Source organism: Conger conger, chromosome 1, assembly GCF_963514075.1.
Source record: "Conger conger chromosome 1, fConCon1.1, whole genome shotgun sequence".
Classification (NCBI taxonomy): domain Eukaryota; kingdom Metazoa; phylum Chordata; class Actinopteri; order Anguilliformes; family Congridae; genus Conger; species Conger conger.
Genome location: NC_083760.1, coordinates 74,721,465 through 74,736,685, shown reverse-complemented (window position 1 = coordinate 74,736,685; position 15,221 = coordinate 74,721,465). Strand labels below are relative to the sequence as shown.

General features: G+C 40.1%; 1 protein-coding gene across 1 annotated transcript; it reads left to right on the top strand.

The window, feature by feature from the left end:
* Positions 1-78: 78 nt before the first annotated feature.
* LOC133135592 (semaphorin-4A) lies at positions 79-14,467 on the top strand. Its single transcript, XM_061253119.1, has 16 exons — positions 79-375; positions 1,154-1,187; positions 1,647-1,849; positions 6,308-6,468; positions 6,726-6,785; positions 7,180-7,278; positions 7,781-7,886; positions 8,511-8,624; positions 8,933-9,060; positions 9,302-9,483; positions 9,878-10,022; positions 10,314-10,503; positions 11,017-11,132; positions 11,697-11,860; positions 12,338-12,393; positions 12,694-14,467. Exons 3-16 carry the CDS (start codon positions 1,753-1,755, stop codon positions 13,539-13,541), a joined length of 2,466 nt encoding a protein of 821 aa, XP_061109103.1. The 5' UTR covers positions 79-375; positions 1,154-1,187; positions 1,647-1,752; the 3' UTR covers positions 13,542-14,467.
* The last annotated feature ends 754 nt before the right edge of the window (positions 14,468-15,221 follow it).

Here is a 15,221-nt window from a genome sequence, read left to right as displayed (position 1 = left end):
TTATGACCAGCTTGGACATGCTGCTTGACCAACTCATATCCAGCTAGACCAGCTTATGACCAGCTTTGTTTAAGCTGACATAGCTGGATTTCACAGGAGGGTAACATGACAAAACTTAAAGACAATTAATAGTAGTTATTTATTGCAATAAATCTTGTTACATAGAAACAAGTTTGAATCTGTCTCTGCTCAACTGCCCCCAGTTTAGTGCATACGGAAGATGAAGTGAAAGCATGATCACATATATAGCAGCTATGTTCCAGTCAACGGTACATTAATATAGTGGCGGCAGAGGTCTGCTCTGGTGTCATTTCTGGAGATTGCTGATGGCTGGAGGAAGTGTAATGTATGAAAATACATGACACTTGTGATCAGGTAGTGCCGAACCTGCAATAGCTAAGTATAGAAACCACAGGAAACCTGTCTCTGAGCACGTTGTTTGCATGTCTCTGAGCACTTTTTCCTCTGCTATGTATATTTCTGTCTACTTCCTAGTTTATACACTCACTGAGTACTATATTAGGTATTTATTAGACTTCTACAGCTGTAGCCTTTCCACTTAGAGTTATAATGTGTTGTGTGTTCAGACATGCTCTTCTGCATACCATTGTTCTAATGTGTTACTGTCACCTTCCTGTCAGCTTTGACCAGTCTGGCCATTCTCCTTTGACATCGCTCATTAACAAGTTGTTTCTGTCTGCAGAACTGCTGCTCACTGGATTTTTTATGTTTTTTGAACCATTCTTTGCAAACTCTAGAGACTAGTGTGTGTGAAAATCCCAGGAAATCAGCAGTTTCTGAGATACTGAAACCACCCTGTCTGCCACCGACAATCATGCCACGGTCAAAGTCACTTAGATCACATTTTTCCCCATTCAGAGACATGAGACGTTTTTCCCCGTTCAGAGACATGCAACTGACTCATTATGAAAAAAAAAAAAAAAAAAAAAAAAATTGCACTTATGATGACGACTATATGTTTAGAACAGCAGTCCAGGTGTATTTTCCTAGTTCTGGATGTGATGCTTTGACTTGTGGTAGAACCTATGCACTTGTAAGTCGCTTTGGATTAAAAGCGTCTGCCAAATGACTAAAATGTAAATGTAAATGTAATGTAAATGTTTGCTGCGGTTTCTTTATATGGCTATTTCAGGTGGTGGACCACATGTGCAGCAAAACACTTTCCGGTAGGTCTCAAAGGAAGAGTATTTTTGGACATGCTACTTCACAAGTGTGCAAAATCTGAAGATGTCTGAATACTCTCTGAAACCACTGTATTCACCTGTGCGGTTGTGTCTCTATCACTGAGCAACTTATAAGATTCATATCCAAAATATTTTGAAGGTGAAAATTTGATGCCTATAATAAAATAATAATAGGGTAAAATGAGAAGTGTCTGAACAAAGATCTCAGTTTTTAACCAGAACACTATACCTTTTAACCATTTCAGAATGTGATATTGTGAAATTATTGAACAAACACTGTTCCATCTAATCATGCGTTTTGCACCCAGTGTGTTCTGTTTGCCATTCACAGTTTGAGATGTGTCTCTTGTCTCCCTCCCCCATTAGCTTAAGATGTGGTTGATTTTCATGCTTGCTGAGCAGAGGAAGTAGCGAGCTCATTTCTGCTCATTTCTTCCGAAGCTCTTGTCATATCTGATGTATCAGAGCAAGACATCGCCAACACCACACAAGGGCACAGACACTCATCTATCCGATCACAAACTCTCCTTCTCGCCTGCGTGTCAGCATGGTGCGCTGGGCACTAGCATGGCATGTCCTGGTTCTGCTGGGACTTCTGGACTCCTGCAAGGGGCTGCTCATCCCCCGAACATCTTTTGACATTGGTGAGCAATGCCTGTGGTTGTAATGTCTTTAGTTAAAAGACAGGATTCAATGGCAGAGAAAATATTTGTATGAGAAATATTTGGTACTGAAGGTTAAATATCAATCTAATTGATGAAGGTAGCTACTGAGGGATGGCACAGTGCAATGCTTATGCATATTAATTTTGCTTGTGTGTGTTTAAAGCTATTTGGCAATACACAATGTACCATGCATGAGCTGATCTGAGGCAACATTATTTTATGTTTTATAACAAATTCTAATTTATGACAAAGCTCAAGTCATAACTTTGACTTCTGCCTATATTGATCATTTGAACTAGACTTGATCGTGGATAAGGATAACTGATGCTTTATGTGAATTGCACCTTATCTGACCTGTGTTCTGTACAGTAATGTAATGTAGTAATAATTTCATCCTCAATCAAATATCTTACGAATGCTGTATACTATGAAATGCAGAGACTGCCATGCTTAGTGTGTATACATGCTAGACATATGAAAAATAAGAAGTATTGCATAAGTTCCTCAAAACTGCTACCACAAATGCTGAATATGATTGCATATTGCTCTTGCTAGTAGTGCGTCATAGTTTTGAAGTCTGATGTCTAGCTGAGACATTTGCCCTACTGCACGTTTCTGTTCTGGCCCAGAACAAGATGGTTTTCATGTTTTTAGAATGGAGAATACCAGGCACAGTGTACTGCATCCTGATTTTCAGACATATTTAAGGGTCACACTGCTCTTGAAAGGGATTTTTTCAGCAACCTCAGTGATGGATTATGTTTTTTAGAAATGTTATGATACCTCTTGTGTTTCCTTAAAAACATTTTTTTTATGTGAAATCATAGGTCCTTGAGGTCAAAGAAGCAAATTACAGTAATACAGTACACAAAGTGGACATCTTAATTAACGAGTAATTAAGTTGGACACATCCACATACAATATACTACTTTCCAAGCTCTCATTTGACACCTTCACAGTGCAAAAACCAATACAGCGTGTGACACACAGCTTTGTGATTTATAGTTTTGTTACAGCAACATAGAAGTCCTTTTGAATGTTCCTTCAGGAACTGACCTTTGAAATGCATAGATGTAACAACAGTATTGTTGTAGGAGAGAAATAGGGTGATATATGTTTCCAGAACTTCCAGACAAGTCGTTTTAAGATAAGGAGCGTGGTATAAAATAATGAGAGCAGAAATGTAGGTCCAGCTTGTTATAAAGTCCCACACTCAGTGAGTTTTGATTATAAAGCTTTGACGGTCATTTTTGATGTTTTGAGAGTGTGTCTATGGGAAAATAACCACAAGAGATGAGTCATCCTGCAGGATCACTTGCCTCTGAGGCCCAGAGGCCACATCCTCTAAGAGTGTGGTTGGCTGAGGAGGCAGATGAAAGATGGAGAGAGCAGCAGTTAACCTGAGAACACACACTTCTAGGTCTCCTCGGGCTCATGCCCTTGTGGTTAGGCTCCCTGGCATTCTGACTCTCTGTTCCTTTCTCACTTCCTACTTCTGAAACCAGGAATGACATCAGCAATAAGGAAATAATGCTGTACTTGCTAGTCTCGTTTCTCTGAACAGGACGTTTCTCTGTTGACCCAGTTTTACATGTCTGCTAAAGGTTTTACAGATTTACTACCTATCCACTAAATTAAAGAACCCCAACTGATAAATCTCTTAAAATATCCTTATATCCTAACTGACACAATTTCTTTTGCCCAATTTATGGGGCACAAATAAACAAATATGAGCAAAAATAATTGTACTACAATTACAACAGCCATTATTTATTTATTTACTAGGGACAGTGCACATTAATCAACATTTTCATTTTCTACATCAATGTACATGTGCCAGAGTTAGCTAATGAGGTCATTTGCAGTCCCTAACTTTCAGGTTTTAGGACTTAGTAGCATTCATAATATCAACAGTGCTGTCTGTGAGTATTTGAGCTGTGACACAGTTGTTTTGGCTCTGAACTCCAGCATAGTACATCCATAGTGGGTGACCCTACTAAATATGGTTGTAAATATCCTCAAATTAAAGCTGTCAGTTATTTCAAATATAATTACCTGGAGTGCAGAGTCAAAACAACACACAAATGTGACAGTCTATATACCTACAGACTGTACTGTGCATTATTAATATTATTGCTACCTGTGCTAGAGTAGCAGCAGTATCACAACAACCTGTGAGCTTTGAATGCAAAGTCATTCAACATGTTTCTCTTAAAATTCCCCTCAGTTCTGGTATTTTCCCTCCAGTTCTGGAACACGCACGCAGGAAGTGTAGATGGAAGCCCACTCTTTAATTTGTGCTCGTCTCTCTCACTCTCTCCCTCTTTCATCCTGACCGTTTGAACGTAAAGATATTTTAGTTCTAATTGGGCACCAGCACATTTGGTGCCCATGTGTATTCCTCCTGGAGTGTCCTGTACTTGAATTCCAAAACATGTACCCCACTCAGGTAGTTCAGGAGGTATACTGTCTCTAAGTAACATTACAGTGCAAATAGAGACCTGTGCACTAGATCCTGTGTAGTACAGTATGTTTGCATATAGTCAGACCTGGACCTGAAAGGCCATAAAAATAATAATGTTTTTTTTCTCTGTTCCCTACATCTGCTCACCTTTCAAAAATATATTATTCTCCACAAACAGCCTTTGTATTGATTAGCAGTGAAGATATACCAGTCATTACAGAAAAAAACTGCAGTAATTTTGTTTGGTCATGGGAAGCTGACCTCATTTTGGATTCAACAGTTTGCTCAAAGATCTTGTGTAATCCAGTGCAGTTGTAATAAGTAGGAAGAACATGTTTAAAAATGGCTGTCTTATTATTTTGATGAAATAAAGTTGAGCAAGTTTAGCCAGTTCTTTTCAGCAAATGCAATTTTTATTTTCTTGTAGGCTACTGTAACAAACTTGACACAATGGTGTAATTATGAATTACTCATTCCATTGTTATATTTTTGCACCAGCTTGATCCACTGTGGCATGCTATAGATTTGCATTATTGCAGGTTTCATGGGTACCCAACTATGTATGAAGGTGTAGTGCCTGCTTAGTATGTCACCTGTTGTTTCAGTAATGGGCATTGTGCTTTGTATGTGACCAGTTGTTTCAGTAATGGACATTGTGCTTGTATGTGACCTGTTGTTTCAGTAATGGGCATTGTGCTTTGTATGTGACCTGTTGTTTCAGTAATGGGCATTGTGCTTTGTATGTGACCTGTTGTTTCAGTAATGGACATTGTGCTTGTATGTGACCTGTTGTTTCAGTAATGGGCATTGTGCTTGTATGTGACCTGTTGTTTCAGTAATGGGCATTGTGCTTTGCATGTGACCTGTTGTTTCAGTAATGGCCATTGTGCTTTGTATGTGACCTGTTGTTTCAGTAATGGACATTGTGCTTGTATGTGACCTGTTGTTTCAGTAATGGGCATTGTGCTTTGCATATGACCTGTTGTTCCAGTAATGGCCATTGTGGAAGAGATGCTTTCTGTGTGCAGTGGTCTGCAGCTGCAGCTGACGTGGAGCAGGGTGCACGCGTACATATTAATAACTTGCAAATGAAGATCTTTGACCGCATGTGAGCACCAATAAAAGAGTTCTTCCAAGAAACAGATATGTCATCTCCACTTGGTTACTTTGCGCAACAGAGCACTGTGTTAAGTAGTACTTAACTTTTAATGCTTTGCTGAAATCAGTATCAAAAATATAGATAACTTGCATGGTGTCAGCCTCAAAAGCCCCACGAGTAGAAACATTTACTTTTTTCGTACAACAATAATTTTTCAATAATAGTTTTGATCAGTATTTGTGCCGAAGTCCAAATGAAATATACTATAATGACATTATATTCATAGAAGATGCCTACGATGGCACTGACAAAATAGTGGCATTATGAAAATCATGTAATGTATAATGTAATGCAATGTAAATATCACCTCAGTTAAAGAGTGGTGGTCCTGTATTTCCTTAGTCTTCATTTTGATTCATTTGATTTGCTCATATGCTTGCATGCGGCTCTAGTATGATGGAAGTACACTATCTCACCTAGTGGAACCTGAATGTATATTAAGAATAGGATGAAGGCAACATGAAACAAAGCTCTCCATGCCTCAAAGCACCATTAGTCATTCTCCTGTGTTGAAGCTGCCCTCTAGTGACAACAGTGACACAATGCACGTCAATACATCTTACACTGAATGGTGAGCTGCTATTAAAACTGCTGTATCAGTATTCGTATAGTATTGGTCTTTGTTCTAAATGCTCACTCACGTCTGTCAAGGACAAATAAGTATGCATAGACTTTGTATACACATGTGTTCACTTGTTTGGTTTATGAGTTGTTAACAATGAAAATGAAAGGGTTCAGAAAAAAATTGTTATTGTGAACTCATATGTGCACACCAGTTGTAAATTACTTCTTCTGTTTGTTCCTTGTGCCCCAGGAACCTCGGGCAGATCTGTCACCCGTTTCACTACTCCTGGTGTGGAGAACAGCACCACACTGTTGCTAAGTGATGACGGTGCCACACTGTATGTGGGGGCACGAGATGCCGTGCTCTCTCTGGATGTCAGCAAGCCGGGCATCATGGAGATAAAGAGACAGGTTACTTTCATTTTTATGCCTTATTTGTCTTGAGAATAGTATTTGGAAACACCCGACAGTGTTCATCAGACATCTTTACTTCACAACAAACTGCTGCTTTGAATATTTATATACTATGTCATAGCTAGAGAAAAACAGGTGTAGCCTAACCAGGGGTATATGAGTGGTGTATAAAACAATAGGTGGCAGACATGAGATTATGTTTGAGGAGCATGGTGATTTGCCACTTCAGTATAACTCTCCACATTCCTTTCCAGATTGACTGGTCACCAGAAAAGAATGAGCTTCGAGATTGCACTGAGAAAGGAAAGAGTGAGGTAAGATCAGAGAATAATGGCCTTTTTATTTCATCAACATTTGTCCTTAACTTTGATTTACAGTGTATGTAAACTCAGCTTGTTAAATTCAATTGTGAATGCTGAACTCCTCCAACTGTTTTTGGAACATTTTTTAAATTAGAAATTGTTAGTCAAAATGAAAGACAAATGTTGATTGTATCTAAAAAAAAATTTAAATGTATTTTTGATATAAAGATATTTTAGGCTTGGGTGTGAAATTGAGCTGTAATAAGAAGTAATCGGTGAGTATGCTTCACGCCACAGGCACAGGCTGACTTCGGGGAACAGGAAATGAACAGGCACAGGCAGTGTACCTCTAGTGAAATTGTGAATTGTGGGCTACTCTCTGACTTGACCTTGTCTTTTTTGGCAGATGGATTGCCACAATTTTGTCCGGGTCCTGCAGTTCCTGAATACCACTCACATCTATGCCTGCGGAACTTTTGCCTACAATCCCACCTGCAACTTCATAGTAAAACCCATGGCTTTCTTACTCTACCTCTTCACCCTCTTCCCTCCCTCTGTCCTAAAAGCCAATGAGCCTGCAATATTGCAGGCATATTGACAGAATGTTAACATCATATAACTATAACATGTTCAGATCGACTTGCAAAGAAAACATCTGCAGCTTTCCCTGAGATTCCTATACATTGAATTGTCTCTGAAAAAAAAAGATATAGTCTCAGCCATTTCCATAGTTTCTGGAGATGGACTGTGTGGTGGTGATTACATGCGATATTTATGTGATAACATTGACAGTGTTATAGATGACTAGTGCAAGGCCTTTTCCACTGGAGTCCTGGGGTCATACAATGACAGAGAGTGAAGACACTGAAAGTGTGATTCTGTCCCACTAATGCTCCCTCACCTTTAAGATACTAAAGGTGGACACTGAGACCAGACTAGAATAAGTTACTATGATGTGTTGGTTCCTGGATAGAATGACCGCATCTCTCCATCTTGGTCTCTTTCAGAACACCGAGACTTTTACCCTTCTGAGCAACTCGAAAGAGACACGAGAGGATAATCGAGGGCGCTGCCCTTTTAACCCGCACCAGAGGAGCACAGCCATTGCTGTTGGTGAGATACGGGTGGGGTTGGGCTAAAGGTGGAGCTGTGCCACATTGTCCAATGGCAACAATATGTGTTTCTTAGTCTGTGCTGTTGGCAGTCTACGCTCCTTTAGCGTAGTCAGCAAGATAGCCACCGTAGTTATTGTGATACACTTTAATCGAGTGTATCACAGTTCAATCACCCCATTATATTTTGTTATTTGGCAAGCCTGGGCATGCTTGTTGTTAGCTAGTGAGCTACAGGTCTGAATTGTCTCTCAACCAGCCCTATCTAATTGTATTTGTCATTTTATTTCCCAATGGTTGCAGTGTTATATGAATACATTTAACTAACAATGTTGCTAGTTGACCTTTCTATCAGCAAGATCCATGCACTGTGTACTACTGTACAGTGAATTGGGTATAGCTAAAGAGACATGCCCCATTTATATGTTAATTAATAAGTTCAATGAGATATTAAATCTATTGAACGTATAGTTAATCACAAAATAAATGTGTGAAACTATCCATGTCAACCATTTGTAGCCTCTCATGTGATATGTTTTTGATAAACAAAAAGTAAAATAAAAAAAAACTACAGGAAAATGAAAAATTTCATTATTACATTTTGTTTTTACTTCTGTGTCCTTAGATGGAGAGCTGTACACGGGGACTGTGTCAAACTTTTTGGGTGACCGACCAGTTATCTCACGTTTCCTGAGTGAAAGGAGTCTGAAATTAGACGACCAACAGGGCTGGCTGTCAGGTGAGCACCTCCAGGAGATCCATTTATTTTCCACTCTACTGCTTTTCCATGCACTCTATCCTTCTTTGTGGGTTATTCATAGGTTTAACAAAACATGCAGTTGAAAGGTGCAATGAAGTGTCATGTATAAGTAGCATCTGTGAGTGCCAAAGTGCAAAACAGTCCTGAAAGAAAATGTGTGTGCCCTGAACCTGTGTTTACTTTGTCTTCAGCTTTGAGACTGGAGTGAGTCTTATTGGCTTACTTTTGGCTTCCATTAATTGTATTATTATTTCACTCTTGTATTATTATTTTTTTTGTCTTGCCAGAGCCCACTTTCGTCAGCTCTACCTTCGTCCCCAGTGAGGGTAAAGTGTATTACTTCTTTAGGGAGACAGGCATGGAATATACATTCATTAATGACTACACCGTCTCTCGAGTTGGCCAGGTCTGCACGGTAAGTCACTTCCTTTGGGCCTCTCAACTGGACTCAACTCAACTGGACTCAACTCAACTGGTCTTATTGACCTCTATATCAGAGACAAAAAAGGCGTTTGATCATGGTTTATTAAAGATTAACGATAAATCATTGTTCTGGAGGCGGGATGTGTCATTCACCATTTCATCCAGTACAGTTTTCATTGCCACCCTCATTGCTGCATTTGTTTGAGGTTTGGAAAATGTTTCTTTTCTGGCAGAGTGATGTGGGAGGGAAGTTAACTCTGCAGAAGCGCTGGACCACCTTTGCCAAGGCACAGCTCCTCTGCCAGGCTGACACAAACTTGCCATTCAATATCATCCAGGACATGGTCACCCTCCCACCACCAGAGGGCGCTCCTCCAGACGACACACTGTTTTATGGCATCTTCAGCTCACAGTGGTGAGACAGAAATAAATGTTCGGTCTAAGTAAATAAGAGGTGAAAATTGTTTATTGAACACTTACAATGGAATACATTGTAAATAGTTACAAAAAAGATTTGCTACTGACACAGTATGAAACTTACAAGAACCCTCTTCGCTAGCTAACAAATAATACATGTAAATACTTATTTTAAAAATCAAGATGTTCTTATTGCCTTTTTAAAATAGCGTATAATTCTTACTTATCTTGCAAAGTGAAATTAAGGGGTGACTAACACTTGTTAATACATCCCTAGCAATAGAAATGGAGTGACAATACAATCACTTATGAGCGGTGCTGATGTGTAAAGCTATTCTTTGATAACTGGAAGATGAGGTTATGTGTTCCGTGTGCCTTTCTGTATTAACCAGGCCAGTGGCCTCAGGGCAGTCAGCAGTGTGCAAGTTTCGACTTGGGGACATAAAAGGAGTGTTTGCTGGAAACTACAAGACGCTTAACCGGGGCACACTGCGTTGGGACTCTGCTCACAAAGTGAAGGTGGCCAGTCCTGGGCAGGCAAGTGTTGCTGGTTCCTTAAAGAAGTAGAACAATGATTTATCCTTTCTGAGTTAGAGAACATAACAATGTTCTTGGACTTAAGAACAAAATAATATCTGAGGAGGAAAACAAGCCATTCAGACCATAAAATTGATTGCCTTCATTTTTTACTTAAAAAACAGTAAGTGAGTTTTACTTATGTACAGTATAGTAGTACAACCACAACTATCAATATTTAAACTGTTATTTATCTATTATATACAGATAATTGATGCTCACATTCCCCCTCTATTTGGTGTCTCTGCGCAGTGTGGACTACACGATGCCTCCGACGACAAGCTGAGTTTTGTGAAGGAGAACTTCCTGGCGGAAGGCAGAGTGCAGCCAGCGGACCGGGGTCCGTCACTGGTGTCTCCTGACCAGCTCTACAGCAGAGTCGTGGCCCAGAGGACACGGGCAGCCAGTGGCAGGGACTTCACGGTGCTCTTCTTACTCACTGGTAAGACATGAGCTGAGCGTCCCCATCCACACAGCTAGTTGTGTCGTCTAGGTAGTCAGTTCCCATGCCGGTGTGATTCATGTTGGTGAGTGGTGTGAGAAGGGGTGGTAACAATACTTTCTTTACACAGCAGGTACATTATTTTTGTACAATAATATATGAATTGCTGAGACAATAGAATATATGAATTGTATAACACTTCTTGTCATACAATTTTTGATGTTTAGCCTCCAATTGAAAACTGAAAAACAATTTGTTAAAGAATGCTGCTTAACAAAATATGATAATATAGGATAAGACAATCAGTCTCTCTTTCTCTCTCCCAAAGGTACACACACACACACACACACACACACACACACACACACACAATTTACAGTAAACAATTATAATTTATCTCAATACTGGCTGAAACCCTGCTACAATTTTATATCTCAATGTGTTACTTACTATATGACTCTTGTGTTCCCAAGAAAATGATTGCTTCACAGTCCTTGACTATGTTTCTTCTAGAATCTGGCTTCCTTCACAAAACAGTGCTGTCTGACAAAGGGCCTCATATCATAGAGGAGATCCAGGTCTTCAAGCAGCCACAGTCCGTTAAAAATATTCTCCTCTCCCTCACCAAGGTACCCTTCGCTTCTTTCTCTTCTTCTCCTCCGCAGCCTGTCCCTGCCTTCTCTTCATTAACACTGACACCACACCAACCTGACGTCTCACTGTGCTTCACTCCTCCCCTCTATCTCTGCCTGTCCCACTGTTACAGGACACATTCTGTTCTTCCTACCACACATCTTTCATTAAGCAGATTACTGATCAGCCTCCCATGCACTGTTGATGAGCTGTACAGATGGATGGATCATGGCAGGAATGTAACAACAGGCATCATTGCACAACTTCCACTATAGACAGGAACAGGCTGGACATGTAATTGCTGTCCATCAGACTTACATAACTACATATATCAGCAGTGATCTTTTATAAACTTTTTTTCATTTCAAGGAAACCCTGTCCTGGGCTGATGATTCTCTCCAAAAGAATATCTGAACCATCACACCATATTTGTATAGTGAGGGCATTGAATTTTGTCAGCCTCTGTAAAGTCCCAAGTCTGCAGTAGTATGCTGTAGTGTATCCTGAGCCAGTCTGTCTGGCCTGATCCTCCATGCTGATGGGTATTTCTGCTGTCCCAGGGAGTGGTGTTCGTGGGCTCCTCCGAGGGTGTGTTCCAGGTTCCAGTGTCCAACTGCTCATTCTACTCAACCTGTGCTCAGTGTGTGCTGGCCCGGGACCCCTTCTGTGGCTGGGACCCCAACCGACTGACCTGTGCGGAAGTCACCAGCATCTCCTCTGGCGCGTGAGTACCTCTTCCTGTTGGTCAGGAGGCCAATGGCCCCAAACAGTACAGAGCTTTGTTATAGAGCAACACTACAGACTGAGAATATATAGGGCCTGATTTTGTAAGACCTTGTGCCATGTGCAAACCCCTATTAACATGCCAAAACTAATAACACAACCAATGGTGCAAATAACATGAGTAATCATTGATCATGTTATAGTTTTTTTGTGCATTAAAAGGTTTTGTAATCTTTGTAAATCAGGTCCATAGTGCATAACTGAAGATCAGAATACTATTCCTCGTTTAAGAAGGCAAAGTAATGAAATTAGGATCTGAAGATCTAAATGAAGTGTCATATTGTATTATAACCTGCCAATAACGATGATAGGACAACAGGAAGCCAGGATCTGAATAAGTGCCATACAAATTCATAATGCTATGATGTGAACAGAGAGTGTCACTCATGATGTGTCCCTGCTGGTGTGTTGCTTTCAGAGCCCAGGATGTGGAGCTGGGAAATGTGAAGAAGGCGTGTGGCACAGTCCGCTCAGGTTCTGATCACTGATTGCATACATTTGATTAATATTGTTGTTGTTATTATTATTATTATTATTATTATTTATTACTATTACACCACTGAAGTAGAGGTCTGGAAATTCCTTGCATAACTGATGCAAACATGTGCACGGGGTCCCTGAAACAGAACATTACCAAGAGCAATAGTATAACTGCTGCCAGAGGTCAGTTATTTAAGCATCAGTGGTCGATCAGTTAGTAAGTGTTGTACATATTGACGTATATACCAGTATGGAAAATGTCAGATGCTCCTCTTTGATTGCTGGTTGTTTCAGGTCCCCCGGAAAGGGTGATATATGTGCAGATGAATGACGTGGTGAAGCTGCACTGTCCGAGGGCCTCCAGACTGGCGGTGCTACGCTGGGAGGGCCGCAATGGCAAACTCCGGGCAGACACCTTCCTGCAGCAGGAAAACGGCCGCTTGAGCTTCCTAGCCTCTCCCCACACGCTGGAGACCTACCACTGCGTCGCTGCCGAAAACGGCTATGAAGAGACCCTGCGCATCATCTCTGTGAAGCAAGTTTCTCAAGTCTCCCCTCGATCCTTCAAGCCTAACGACACCCCCATACAGAGCCGGCCTATGACAACACAGAAACCGAGTCTGGGGCCAATGAAGGAGGACACGGAAATGACAGCGGAAGTGGCCAAGGCGTGGGCGGAGACAGGGAGAGAGGAAGTGACGGAGGCGTGGAAGGAGACAGGGAGAGAGAAAGTGACGGAGGCGTGGGCGGAGACAGAGAGAGAGGAAGTGATAGATGTGTGGGCAGAAATTCAACCAGGATCAACCAATGTCCGAAAAGATGTGGCCATAGCCACTCAGGCAGAGGATGTCTCATCCACTCTGATCTATGAAAACTTCTCCAATAGGAGGCCATTAATTCAATTTCAGAGCCCCTTCCCTTCAAGTGATGTCAAGAGTTACTTCAGTGAAATGCTTGTGGTCACCCTTCTATTGGTGGTGTCTCTGTGCATGCTGATGGTAAGTGTAGTCTATATTTATCATCAGCGGAGTTCTGGTAAAACAGCTCTTCAGGGGTATCCCAGCACAGACGATGAGGCAGTAAGCTCTAAGGAGTGTGACCCCCTCTCTGAGGAGGAACCACCTGGCAGTTTGCTGAAATAGAGCAAGGAAGAGCGGAGCCAGGAGACTGTGGGCTGCACCACTCCACCCGGGTCCAGCCAGGAGCTCACAGTGTGTCTGTGTAAAGCACAGGGCCTATCCACCCTGTGTCAAATTCAGTAATGTGCCTCAATGTTATGACTCAAGCAAACTAATACTCTTGAAATTGTTGAATGCCTGATGAATGCGGCCACTGAAGTTGTCAGATAAAAAATGACATTGGGGAAATCTTCCGGTTGCTTAATTTGCAGAGGAAACCACACCCTACTCCCTTTGCTACTGTAAAAATCTATTTTGCTATTTGTTAATATGTGCAATACAGACAAACTTGCAAATAAATATCTTTTAAAGACCAGATGCTAAGTGCACTGGTAGAATGTATTGATGTTTAATATAATTTTAATGGTTTAATATGCTTTTAAGGATTTATTGGTTGAATGTGTTTCCTGTAGTAATAATAATAATAATGATAATAATAATAATAATAATAATAATAATAATAATAATAATAATAATAATACCATCATAATAAGATCTCCCAAGCATGGCACATTGCTTTTACATTAAGTTGGGCTAGTGTTTTCAAAGTTCAAAATAAATGGGTTGCATATACATAAGCTAATTGTTGATTTTTTTTAATTTACCTTATAAAATTGAATATTGTTAATGGCATATATTTTATTTTTGTATTCAGTTTTATTTATTGTTTTATTGTTCCTGCTTTGTGTATATCAGTGTCATCACATTTTCACATTTTGTATTTGCATATTCTTACCAATTCTTACGTGAAATTGAGTCATAAATTGAATTATTGATGAAGTCATTTTTATTGTTGTATGTTTTTCTACAACTTTTACAGCATGGATACTCTAATCTTACTTAAAATAACTGTTCTTTTCATTTTGAAAATAAACTGATAAAGAAAAATATTTCATTTTTGCTTCATTAACTACGAGTTTTTTGCAGAGACAGTGCAAATAGAAATCTTTGGTCACGGTCTTATTCTTCTTTTCTAATGTAATACTATCTCTCTGGAGAAAAAAAACAGTCATATGGCTGTGTGTGTCCGTCTGTCTGCCTGCTTGCCTGCCTATGTGGTGGGAATAGATTACATCAATTATAATGAACAGAATCTCAGTTTTCTAAAACTATGAGGGTAATAACATCCTTTCCTCTTCAACTGCCTGTGTCCCTGCAATTCACAGTAAAAACAATTCAAGGATAATTTAAAATGATGATTATGATTGTAGTTGTAATTATGCAAAATATATTGAATTCATAATTGTGAGGTACCTACTGTAAATGTATTGGGTGTTATAAAACTCATAAATAATTGATTTATTGATTACTGATTTAAAATAAAGATAACATAACTAGAGACTGAATAGGACATGTTACATGACTGATGAACTATATTTAATTTTAATTCAAACAAACCATAATATGCATGTAGGAAAACTGATAATAAAGCTGGTGAATTTGTAACAAGTAGGCCGAATACAATCTCATTTTAACAGGTGACCACCTTGTTATTGCCAAGGTTTTTGTGAACTGGCTTGGGGTGGGGTTAGTATAGTAGGAGAGGGTGGGACCTGTGGTTTGGACTGAGGCGGAATAGAGCTTATGTCTGGAGTAGAAGGGGCCCTGGCCTGCTTGTTGACCCGTTACGATGTGTTTTCGGTA